The sequence below is a fragment of the Canis lupus genome, chromosome 3 (genome assembly GCF_003254725.2).
Source record: "Canis lupus dingo isolate Sandy chromosome 3, ASM325472v2, whole genome shotgun sequence".
NCBI classification, from domain to species: domain Eukaryota; kingdom Metazoa; phylum Chordata; class Mammalia; order Carnivora; family Canidae; genus Canis; species Canis lupus.
This window is the reverse complement of record NC_064245.1, coordinates 14906133-14919513: the sequence shown is the minus strand read 5'-3', so window position 1 is coordinate 14919513 and position 13381 is coordinate 14906133. Positions and strand designations below refer to the sequence as shown.

The 13381-nt window shown below is 38.2% G+C and overlaps 1 protein-coding gene across 4 annotated transcripts in view; it reads right to left on the bottom strand.

Moving 5' to 3' along the window:
• The window catches only part of KIAA0825 (KIAA0825 ortholog), a 388625-nt gene that overhangs the window by 223357 nt on the left and 151887 nt on the right, over nt 1-13381 (bottom strand). For all 4 annotated transcript variants that reach the window (XM_025437175.3, XM_035714787.2, XM_025437176.3 and 1 more), the window contains one exon: nt 11733-11872. In XM_025437175.3, coding sequence (XP_025292960.3) covers nt 11733-11872 — 140 coding nt within the window. The remainder of the gene's footprint in view (nt 1-11732; nt 11873-13381) is intronic.

The window sequence follows — 13381 nt, the reverse complement described above, 5'->3', positions numbered from 1 at the left end:
GAGCACTAAATCTGAATGTCACTGCTAGTTCACTATGAAAATTAACAAAAATAGGGATACCTGGGTGGCTCAGTGGTTAAACATCTGCCTTTGGCTTAGGATGTGATCCTGGAGTCCTGGGATTGAGTCCTACCTCAGGCTCCCTGCATGGAGCCTGCTTCTCCCTCTGCCTGTGTCTCTGCCTCTCTCTCTCTTTCTCTCTGTATTTCTCATGAATAAATAATAAAATCTTTTTTAAAAATTAACAAAAATAAAATCGAAACCTGACTTAAAAATTAGCTTGGAGTCTTCTGTATAAAAAGTAACAATAGCTATAAAAACCTGTCATTTATTTACAAGGTTTTGATTAAACATGTCATGATTATTTCTTTTTTCCTCCTCAAACTGCTCTTATTTTGGAGAATTTTAAAATTTTAAAGAAGTCTCATGAAATGGGTCTTGCACTACAAGAACAACAACAAAAAAATCATTATTTTTCAGAGATTTTTCCCAAGTTTTTGCTGGAAATTATCTTCTTGCTTTATATTCTAAGATGCTCCTATGCAAATTAAAGCTTTTTGGACTTATTCTATGCTGTTTTCCTTAGTATCCAAATAACCTAAACATCAGATTTCTACCTCTTTTGAATACCCACAGTCCCAAATTCAGGATTATGATTAAGGTGAGATGAAAGATAGGCCTTTATTGAATAACCACCATGGTGCTGGCTCTATGCTCAGTGTTCTGCATACCTTCACCCATTTAGCTTACTCCTCATAAAAACTCTACTAAATGGATATTATCTCCATTTTTTTAAACAAATGAAGAAACTAAATCTTAATGAGGCTGATACTTAATGAATAAAATGGAAAAGTACAAGTCATCAAGAAAACAGCTACATTCAATAGGAATTTATAATTGGACAACTGATTCCAACTCCTTGAAAATTTATAATTTTTATGTAGGGAAGCACAGGCAATTCCATGTGTTTAAAAATTATTTTGCAACATCTACAAATTTGTAAATATGGATAGGCAAACCTTTTTGAAATGATTTTGGTTGTATCTACCTGTATCTACCAGGGTTCTTCTCTATGATGTTAATAAGGTAAGATTTTCTCTTAAGTGCATTTCATGGGATGTTAATGGGTAGTAGTGCAAGTGCTGGGTTCAACAATATTAAACACTTGTTTTCTGCAGGATTTCTCAGAACCTTTAATTATTCAGGAGCCCTGTGCCTCTCCAAGAAGAAATTTTAGTATACACTGTTTTTTAAGCATTTTTGACCATAAAACCCTTTTTAGTATTCCATCTAGCAGGACTACTATTCTATAAAACTGGACCCAGAAATCCCGGCACTAATGTTTACAAACAGACTCTTAAATTAACTTCAAGCCCTTTAGGTTTGCAAATCAAAGCGAGCAGTTCCAATGAAAAAGGAAGCAAGGTAGAAGTACAAAGGGTTATCTTGCATAAGGAAACTGCCAATTTGAAAAGAAATCCGGTCACCAAAGTTGGATTTAATTTTAATTCAACGGAATCATTTTGGAGCAAAGAAAGATTCTTCTATACCAGCGGACACTGGCAAGGATAGCAAAACACAGCCAAAAGAGGTCTTCAAAGACTGGTGTTTAACCCACAGATTTATACCAAGTTCTAACTAGCTGATTAAGAAACACAATGAAATTATATGGCTGGCAAGCACCTTACAAGGAAGTCAGTAAACATTTGGTGGACAAATGAGTAAATATTTGTTGAGTGAACGAATAAAAAGTCTTCTAGTGTCTGTGACAATGGTGACCTAGTTTCTTTTTGAATAACTCCAGTGGTAGGATTTCCACTACTATCCAAGCAGCCTTCCCTCTGCTGCACAGCTCAAGTTACCAAGTTGTTTTGCATATTTAAGAAACATTGAATGCTGTTACCAGAAAGGTCTAGAGAAATCTACTGTCTCTTTAGAAGATAAAGGAAAGAAGCACAGAGTTGTAAACAATTTCTTCAAGTATCATAGGGATGAGAATTCAGGTTTTCTGACTGACAGACTTGACTGACAGACTTATTCCCAAGTATTTCTACTTGCTGACTTGGACAGCCTTTTTTTCCCTTTTGTACATTAAAACTTAATATATTTGAAAATAGCTCTCCTCCCTCCTTTAGTCTTTTCTTCTCCAAATTATATATATATATATCCAGTTTATTTAAGTATGGTACGGATGATTAACATCTTACCACTTTTCACTCTTTTTTAAATATTATTTATTTATTTATTCATGAGAGTCAGAGAGAGAGAGAGAGAGGTGCAGGCATAGACAGAGTAAGAAGCAGGTTACCTGCAAGGAGCCCGATGTGGGACTGGATTCTGGACCCTGGGACACACCCTGAGCCCAAGGCAGACATTCAACCGCTGAGCCACCCAGGCGTCCCTCACTTTTCTCGCTATTAACAGGCAATCTCCTTTTAAATAAACAAGTTGCACCAAGAAAAGACCATGATACTTCAGGCAGGATCTAATAACCACTAAGTATAGGTGGATGAATTGGTCCAAATTCTGCAGCTGGCAGCCCTAGGTAGTAAGAGATGAGTTTGGAGCTCCAACTGTGCTCCTCAATACACAAGGTCCCTAGATGTCAACATATTGTAAAACTGAGTTAAAGCTATTTCAAAGGGAAATTCTTTCTGCAGGCAGATACCAAGACTATCAACCCAGTGGAAATGTCACCCAGACCTTGGGAGAGAAGTCAAAAGCACCATGCTAACACTATGTGAGAGTCTCCTCTCCAAATGACTACAATTCAGAGAAGTGATAAAGCCACGAGGGCAGCTTGGGTGCTGCACAATATTCTAGAACAAGGGGTGGCAAGCTCAGGGAACAAATCCAGACTGATGCCTGTTTTTGTACAGCCCACAAGCTAAGAATGGTTTTTACATTTTTTTCAGTTGAAAAAAATCAGAAGTAGAATATCCTTTGTGACACATAAAATTATGTGAGATTCAAATTTCAGTGTGCATAAATAAAACTCCATTGGAATGCAGCTGATGAGGTTCAGACATGCTACCTCCAAATATGGTACCTTGGCATACTGAATATTTTCAACTGAAGGAGTTTAAGAAAATAGCAGAAGCAGGAAGGTCACTCTGACCTTCCCCTTGCCCTTTTCTCCTGAAACAGTCATAAAATCCTCATGTGAGAGATGTCCAGGAGGTTATGAACATTCTTATCTCCCAAGTCAGAAGGACACTAAGAAGGATCCTAACCAATAGGCCTTACTAAGCTTCCCCCGATTTACTACACTCACTTTAACTCTTTTACCTATCATGTTTCTCCATGACTGTCCATTCTTCATTTAAAAAAACTAGCATAAAAATACTCCAGTTTAACTGTTGTTTGGATCTTCATTTCCTTATGAAGGCTTCTGTGTCATATAAAACTTGTTTATTTTTATTTCTTTAAAGATTTCATTTATTTATTCATGAGAGACACATAGAGAGAGGCAGAGACATAGAAGGAGAAGAAGGCTCCTTGCAAGGAGCCTGATGTGGGACTTGATCCCAGACCCCAGGACCATGCTCTGAGCTGAAGGCAGAAGCTCAACCACTGAGCCACCCAGGCATCCCTAAAACTTGTATTAAATAAATCTGTATACTTTTTCTCCTGTTAATGTGCCTTTGTCAATTAAATTTTCAAACACAACCAGATTTCAAACACAACTAAGATTGTCGAGGAAAACTTTTTCCTCACCTACACAGGCACATTCATATGCTTGCTTATGATGGTCTGTGGCCTTTTGCATGTCACAGTGGTGGAGTTTGGTAGTTGTGACAGAGATGTCACAGTCTACAAAGCCTAAACTATTTATTATCTGGCCCTCTGTAAAAAGTTTGCTGGCTCCTATTCTAGAATATTGGAAGAAAGTGTACATATATTCCAAATATCTAACACTGAAAAACGTTGTCCATCTACTCGTAAATAACCTGTAAGTAAAGTCAGTGCCCACTTTTCAGAGCAGCCTCTGCCTATCACCCAATCTGTGAATCTTTCCTCAGTCACTCTGTTGTAGTAAAGCACTCCACGGCATTTAGTAGTAGCTGAACTTATCTAATTTTTGTACTTCTTTACTTTATAAAGTCCGTCCTCTCCAATTTTCCCCAGCAATTAATTTCCCCAAATATAAAGGCAATATGGCATGTCACGTTTACTATTGTATCCTCCAGCTGAGGTCAGTGCCTAGTACCCAGTTGAGGCCCATTAAATATTAGTCAAACAGAGAATGTATTTATAAAACCAAGTAACCATTTTCCAGAAAATCATTCAGAAGAATATTGTTTCTTATTTCTAAAAATGAATATTTCCATAATGTCTCGTTTTTATTTTAGAATTTATGTAAAAACAATAGATAGACTGTCACAAAATAATGGCCCTTCTTTCTTCTAACAAGGACCACTTAAACATCAAGTGGGCAATTTATTCAATTTCTTTGTATCTCAGTTTCATCATTCACAAAATGGTCCTAATAATCCAAGGGTCATAAACGAAATAATACGTTAAACCGCTTTGAGTTGTTGGGGGAAAAGATGCTACATAAATTCATGATAAAAGTATCACTTGTAATATAATGCCCAATCATTTTGCATGCTAACACTAGAAGCACATTAACTACTAAAGAAGACACATGTTCTGGTAGTATTATTAGACATTTTCTAGGGGCCATGAAAAGATAGAATATAAAATATTTCAGCCACTGCCAAGCCAGATTAGATTTGAATCCATGTAGAAGCACTATAGCAAAACTCATACCACCAGTATCCTAAACTGTGTGAGAAGGCTCTCAAGGAGTGTTATAATATTTAGAACCAGAGAATATTTATTTGGCCCAGTTCTCACCTTCACACCCTAGCATCTTGCCTGCTGCTCGGGCAATACCTTTTCAGACACACGGTGTCAAAGCAGAAGCCCCGTGTCCTAGGAGGCACTTAAATTTAGGCTGAAACAGAGGGGAGAGTTCCTGACAAGCAGAGGGAGAGAGCACTGCACAGGGGCCACAGGAAAGTGATCAGAGTAAAAAAAAAAAAAACCACCAGGTGTATCCTTCCAGGAATGCAGCATAAAAGAAGAAAAGAATCTCATACAGATTAAGTACCTACTAAGTGCCAAACAATGGTACTTCATATTTATTTATGAAGTAAATTTATTTTTATTTAAGAACTTATTTCTTAAGCCTCAAAAGGTCAATATTAGTAGTCCATTTAAAAATAAATGAAACAGGATCCCTGGGTGGCGCAGCGGTTTAGCGCCTGCCTTTGGCCCAGGGCATGATCCTGGAGACCCGGGATCAAATCCCACATCGGGCTCCAGGTGCATGGAGCCTGTTTCTCCCTCTGCCTGTGTCTCTGTCTCTCTCTCTCTCTGTGTGTGACTATCATAAAAAAAAAAAAAAAAAATGAATGAAACAGAATTGTTTCATGGAAATTTAACTGGCTGCCATTCGTTCATTCAATCAATGCTTTTGAAGTACATTCTGTGGGCTTAGTAACAGCCTGAAGTGTGGAGGAGTAGGCCAAGCACTGGGTATATAATGATGACTGGGCCCTCCTAGAACTTGTAGCAGCTAAGATAGACATTAAACACACAATTAAGTCAATTAACCATTCACTTAAAATCGTGACAAGTGTTACAAAAGGAATTATGGTGGGACCTTATGGAACGATCAAAGATGACTTCCTCGGAAGTAATATTTAAGCTAAAAGATGATTAGCAGCTGACAGGAGAATGAAGAGGAAAGAGATTCTAGGTGCAAAAACCCACAACGTTTCAAAGGTTCTGCAGCAGAAAAGAACTTGGCATATGGGCCAAGTGAAATGTCACTGGTGTTAAGAGTAGCTGCCTCTTTCTTCAAGACACTTCTGCAGGGACTTTGCTGTTATAAATATACAAATCTAGGATGCACAACCTAGATCAGAATATGCATGTTAAGCTGGAGGAAAGCAGGACATGATATGTTGGGTGGGTCGGCCACAGCCAGAGCACTATAGGCATTGTTCATGTCTCAAGGATAGGGTCCTTACCCGGTAAATGGTTGGAAGCCACTGAAGGGATTTAGCAGCGGAATGACATCTGTATTTGAGTAAGATCATGCTTTCTGATTGCTGTAAACTTCCCGATAAAATGATTTATAAATATCCTTAAGTAAATTCTCTCTTTAAAAGCCAGTAATACATGGGAAAGACAAGAGACATAGTCAAATTATTTTGCCTTCAGTAGCCACCCATAACTTTTTGGATGGCCTTGCTACTCAAAATGTGGTCTAGGGATCAGCAGCAACAGGTGCAGCATCACAGGGAGCTTGTAAGAAATGCAGAGTCTCAGGCCCCATCCCAAGATCTATTGAATCAGAATCTGCAGTATTAACAAGCTCCCCAGGTGACATGTTTGCATTTTAAAGTCAAGAAGTTTTGTTTTACATAATACCCTACAAGCACCCCACCGGGCAAGGAGACTCAGCAGACCCTAGGTGGTAACTATTTCAGGGAATGTAAGAGTTCCATGTAGCCCATTGGTATTCTAAGCTAGTCAGTCCATCATCATTCTAGGACAGGATTTGTAGGTTGAAAAGACTGGGGCAAAACACACACAAATATGGTTCTGCTCTTCCTAATACAAATAGGGTACAAATTCAGTGAAGGAAAGAAAGATTGAACAAGTCAGAGCATAGATGTCATCACTGGCAAAAGCAGCTTAGGAAATCAATGTTAGGTACACTAAAGGTACCAAGAGGGAGCATATTTTTACTTTAAGTCATCTCCTTCAAGACAATTATAAAACAACACTTGGTCATACTTACAAAGTGAAACAAAACACACACACACTATATAACAAAACACCAAGTTTCTGCCATAATAATCCTTTCATTATAAAAAAATCAGGAAAATATTAACTGTAAGATAAGAGAATTTGAATTGATTCATTCATTTTAAGTCAACCATCCCTTTTTAGTGGTAGCAGCCCTTTAACTAGAACTGTTTGTAGATCTATTTCTTGATTACTGGCAAGCACTTTGTTACAAGGTTGAAAAGTAAAAACAATACTATCAAAATTATCCACCATACAGGTTCCCAACAGCTCCCATGAATTGTGCAACTCTGCAATTTGGGAAACTTTCTCTGGTTCCTCCTGGATGCTGGGTGGTGTGGTGGGTGAAAGTACAGCCTCTGGAAGCCAGCTGTCTGGATCACATCCTGCTTTGCCAATCGTATGTCACTTGCACATGTGACTTAATATCTCTGTGCCTGAGTTTCTTCACCTCTAAAATGGAGATGAAAATTGTAGCTACCACACAGAGTTGTTATGAGGATTCCGTGAGTAAACACATTTAAAGTACTTAGAAACGATGTCTGGAACACATTAAATATTATGTATTTGCTTGCTTCTTGTTGTTATATTACACGTGAAAATCACCACAAGCCAAGAAGTTTCACTGGGAATCATTCTTGGGGCAATGGCCAAAGGAAAGAATGTTAGTCACACTTCATTCAAGTGTCACTAACAGGAAAAGGCCACCTGCTAACAAATGGGAAATTGCCAAATATTTGTTCCTTTGATGTCACAAGCAAGAAACTGGTTTGGCCATGTGGTCTTAGTGAAGTAATTACCAAAATAGTCACCCCAGGTTTTTAAAGTCAATAATCCAAAATAGTATCTTACAACTTTAAAATCTTCTGTAAATATTTGTAATTGAGAGTCGATTCCCTCAAATTTAAGATGGCCTACCTTAAAAATAAAACCAACAAACATTATCTTCTACTGCCAACTGATCTCTACCCAAAGAATGTCATAAACCACCTCTGCGTGAAATCAGTTTATATTTATCAAGTTTTAGCAATGTAATCACTCTCTCAAAATGCGACATATTTTTATACAGGAAGAATTATTATCAATGGCAAAAACATGATTTCACTTTCTAGATGTCTGCAGCCTATGGAACATACAGTATAAATTAAAATTTTACCATTCCTTTATTAAATTTTGCTATTTTCCACCCTCAGCAAAGTTGCATCTCATACAAGATAATCATGTCCATATATGATCTGCTGATTTTAAAAAACAGAAATTCTGATAAATCATTCTTATAAAGCAAAACCAAAAATTAGACATAAAAGAAACTGCATGCGTTTTAACCTTTATAATATGTGGTTGTCTATCAAAACAATTTTGTAGCGAACATTAATAATTGCTCATTAGACAAGGGGAACTGTTTTTTAAAATAGGTATAATGAAAATATGTACTAAAAATCTCTTTATTCTTTTTCTTGAGCCAATTTAACAAAGTTAAGTTTTATTAATTAGACCAAAACACCCTACTTATATAGGAAAACTCTCCCATAAGAAGTTGACAGTTATGCTGCTTGAAACATCTAATTCAGCATATCTTATTTCAAAATTTTGCTTTTCTAATTACCAAATTGTTCTGAAATACTGAGACTTTTAATCAAATGAAATAAAAATCTCCACAAAAAAAATATTACAAGTGGTTTTTTTTTTTTTTTTAAAGATTTTATTTATTTATTCATGAGAGACACAGAAAGAAAGGCAGAGACACAGGCAGAGGGAGAAGCAGGCTCCTCGCAGGGGGCCCAATGCGGGACTTGATCCCAGGACCCTGGGATCATGCCCTGAGCCAAAGGCAGATGCTCAAACACTGAGCCACCCAGGCGTCCCTACAAATGTATTTTTATATACATAATAATTTCCATCTTAGTCCAGCTAATAAGATTCTTTAAGTATATTGCTTGTAACTTAAAGTGACAAAACTTCCATTGGAGCTTAATAAGTCAGTCAATCAATTGATTAGGAAGTTCTATTACGTCATTCTTATGATATTTACAGTAACTAATAAAATTCACTACAAGAGAGACGCCTGGGTGACTCAGCAGTTGAGCATCTGCCTTTGGCTCAGGGCGTGATCCCGGAGTTCTTGATCGGTCCCACATTGGGCTCCCAGCATGGAGCCTGCTTCTCCCTCTGCGTAAGTCTCTGCCTTTCTCTCTGTGTCTCTCATGAATGAATGAACAAATAGATAGATGATAGATAGATAGATAGATAGATAGATAGATAGATAGATAGATAAAACTAAAAAAAAAAAAAAATTCACTGCAAGACAATACCAGAATAGTTATGTAACCCTGATCAAACACCTAATGGGCTTTGCAAAAATGACAGATATTTGAGCAGGTTGGGCAAATATCCTTCCGCACTCCATAAGAACCACAACTGAAGGTAATACAGTGTAGATAGCCTTTGGTTAGGACAGGTTTCTCAGAAACAACATTAAGTTATATATAGCAGAAGATGGATGCAATATTTTTGGTAAGTAAATGTGGGATACATTTGTAAGAAGACGTGGTTAGATATTCATAACTACAATTGCTATATTTAGTGGTTATGTCAGTATAGTTCGAAATATTTGGTCACAATTGATTTTCCAGGCTGCTCTACATAACTCTCTCAAGAGGACACCATTTCTCTTCTGGGACCATGCCTGTGAGTTTTAAAGATTCTATTAGAGTAACTCTGCAGCCATGTCAGATACTATCCACGTCAGCCACCTTGTCTGAGAACAGATGATAAAGTTTAAGGGAAGCTTTGTGTTTTATATTTTAACTGATCATTGATTGTCCAATCTACTAGCTCTGTACTAGCTTGAGGAGGAATATAAAAACCTGTGATCAGCCTAATTACCTAACTGAAAGACCTGTTAAGTCCATGTGCATGGGGATGTCATGGTTGATGCAAACCGAGAGTGAGCAGATTACAGTTCTTCCAGATACCCCTAGCCCCCTCTGTGATTCAATTCATATGAGTATTTGTACAGGAAAGGCAGGGGACAGAAAGTTCTGGCTGGGTTCAGAATCTAGGTTTACCTACCATTTATCAACTTTGTGTGTCTCTAGGCAAGTAACATTATCTTAAACTTCAATGTCATTATTTTTTTTCAATGTCATTATTTTTAATATGAGGAAAACAATAGTAAATACTTCATTAGGTTATAAGAATCAAATGTGGGGGGACCTGGGTGGCTCCATCAGTTGAGCATCTGACTCTTGATTTCAGCTCAGGTCATGGTCTCAGAATTGTGAGATTAGCCCCCCATAGGGTTCTGCACTGGGTGTGGAGCCTGCATGGGATTCTCTCTCCCTTTCCCTCTGCCCCTCACACAAGTGCACACATGCATGCTCTCTCTCTCTCGTGATAAATCTCTGCATTTCTGCCTGGAACACAGCGAGATAAGGAGTTGTAGTGACCTTTGGCACCTAAGATTTTATGAATTTGAGAGCATGTAAGGAGAAGCAATATTCTCATGAGTAGATCAAACTGAAGCACCTCCCCTGAGGCTTTTGGGAACCAACCATCAAGGTGGACAGGAGAGGAGAATAATGGGGAACCAGTTGTGAGCAGATTTAAGAAACCAAAAATTTCCAGAAATGACTAGAGCCATTTGAACAGAAGAATGCCACGAGCCTCATTTGTATAGCAACAGGCTGATAGGGTCTGGGGACATTTGCCTCATTTCATACAAACAAAAAAACAACATAAGGCAGCATATACCAAGGACACACAGGCAGCCAAGGTAATGAACACTGTGAAGTTCAGGTGAGGAAGAGATCAGTGTGAACTACAGTGTTCAAAGATCTGGAACACCAAGTGGTCCTTGGATACTGGTGGAGACTGAGTTGTCTGTGGAGGGTCTTTCAAGCAGGAAAAGTGGCTGAGCCAAAAGTGGCTCAGCTCCCACAGGTGGCTGAGGGAACATGTGCATGGGACATTAGGGACAAAGGCTGAAATGAGTGTGTGTACGTGTGTGTCTATGTACACACATGCAAGCTAATAGCGGGAAAAAGGGGTAAGAAAACTAGTCGAGGGTCACATTTGAATGGTAGAAGGATGGGAATTTAGCCCTACAGAGGACAGTGAGCTAGAACCAAAAAAGATTATGATTCGGGAAGCTTACAGTGAAGCTAGTGATTGATAAAGTTAATCTGGCCTCGTGGATGGTATAGAATAGGAGCAATGTGTAGGGGAATGTGAAAACGGTTGGAAAACTCTTCGTAAATGTATCAGGAGAGTAGTGGACTATAATTAGGTTGGCATAACTTTACTTACCATTTTCTAAAATAGAACTTCCAGTGATAAAAAGAAAGTCTAATTAAGAGAAGTATGGTCTTCTATTACTCTACAGTTTCCATTCATACTTTTCCCATGATTACTTCTCCATGCCCCAATGGATATGGCTGTAAACCTCAGCTTGCTTGTTTATAAATTACATCAGCCCTCTTCATGATCCACTGAAAATTCTAGTGTAGTTCTATTGGAATCTCCCTCCCTCCCTCCCTCCCTTCCTCTCTCTCTCTCTCCCAATCTCTCATAGATCTTGTTGAGACTCCTGTTTTGGGCATATGTTTGTATAATTTTCTTAGGCGTTTCAAACCCCAGATATTACTCTATTTCTAGGCAATGATAGTTATGATAGACTAGCACCACATAAAAATATTATTTTCCCTCATTCAGAGGTCCTGAAAAAGAATCTTTTCCATAGGTACATAAAGTGATTCAATATTTTGTTTGCTGCTAACCCTACAGACGGTTGATAGGATACAGTTGCTTGCCATCCTTCTGCCAATGTTCAAGTAGGAAAAAAAATTCATTCAACTTGAGCAATGACTGGGTTTTTTGAGGACAGTCTCATAACTACAAATACTCACTTGAGCTCTTCAGCAAGATTCTCAGTAAAAGACCATCGTGATGCAGTAGGGTTTCCAGAAGCAGGTTCCAATTACAACCTGGCTGGGATAAGAGCAGTTTCAATTGACCCTCGGCTGTTAGTCGTCCAGATGATGGAGCCCTTTCAAAATGCAAGATAAAGATAGAGTAATGAAGTTAATTTATCTATGAAATTAATAGCCTTAAAGTACAGATGTAATGCTAACTCCCTTAAATGTCAATTCCTCCCAGATTACTCTGAAAATGCTTTCATGCTTGCTTACTTTAGGGTTGTTCTGGGAAGGAATTACATTTAATCTCAACTAGCTAAAAGCAAATTAACATTTGGTAGCCTGCCAAATTTAAGACTGATACAAAATAACCATGCCTATATTTTACAAGACTATGTCTGGTTTTGTTTCATGGAGCAAATTAACATTATTTATGCATTTATTTTAAATACATTTATTTGTTCATTCATGAAGTACATGAGAGCCTACTATGTGCTATTAACTCCTTTCATTATTCATGAAAAGAAAGTTACAGTGGCTTTTGACTACTTTGTAATTTGCCATGTACTGTGATTGCTGATAAAACTCAAAGAATTCAAAGCTTCCGCCAAGGGTCACCGTAATCTAATTATTTAATACATAAAGCCTTAAATCAACATGCAATTATCAGAACCACTCTAACAGTCACACTGCTACCTACTTGGGTAATCATTTCATCAAAGAGAAATAATTCCAAGGCAAATAAGCTTCTACTTGGGAAATGATCATCAGTGTTGAATAGAAAATCAAAATCAGGCCTCCACATTACTACATTAATTTACCAATGAACTGGCAAGAGATAAGGAAGTAAAAGTAGAAACTGAAAACTGATAACATTATTCACTTTTTCCTTCTAAGATCTCGAAGTTTAGATTGGCTAACGATCACAACATCCGAAATCGGCTTACAACCACTACGACTGAAAAGGCAGGAAATGATGGAACTCAATCTGGTTGCGACCATAAGGGTAGTGGGAATAGGGTGGCATTGGGAAGGAACGATGTGACTCAAATGGAAAGGTGTGAATGAGAACACCATATGCTTAGGGAGCAGAAAGAAGCAGAACAAAGGATATTGCTGAGAGAGATGATTTGCAGCATGATTTCCAGATGACATTTACTGAGTGGTGAACCATCCAGTTATCAGCATAGCCTAGCCAGTGGTTTTCAAAGCTTGGGCCATGGACCAGCAGCAGCAGCATCACTTGAGAATTTGTTAAAAATCCAAAGTCCCAGGCTTTCTCATCCTATCAGAAATTCTGAGGTAGGTCCCAGAAATCTGTGATGTGCGTGCGTGCGTGTGTGTGTGTGTATGTGTATGTTTCAGAATTCTATGTTTTAACAAGCCCCCTCTAAGAGAATCTGATGCACACTCAGGTGTGAGAACCACCATGGTAAACAGTGCTTTCGGGAGGTGGGGCAGAAGGGCCAGAACTAATTAGTATAATTTCTCCTCCTCCCTCTGTACCTTTGTGCCAAGACGGGTGCACAGTGGCTGGCACCCATGCAACGAACTCCCCACAACCTTTTGCTTATCTGAATCCTATGCATCCTTCAATTTGCAGGAAAAAAAATGTACCTTTCTCTGTGTAGTCTTCACTA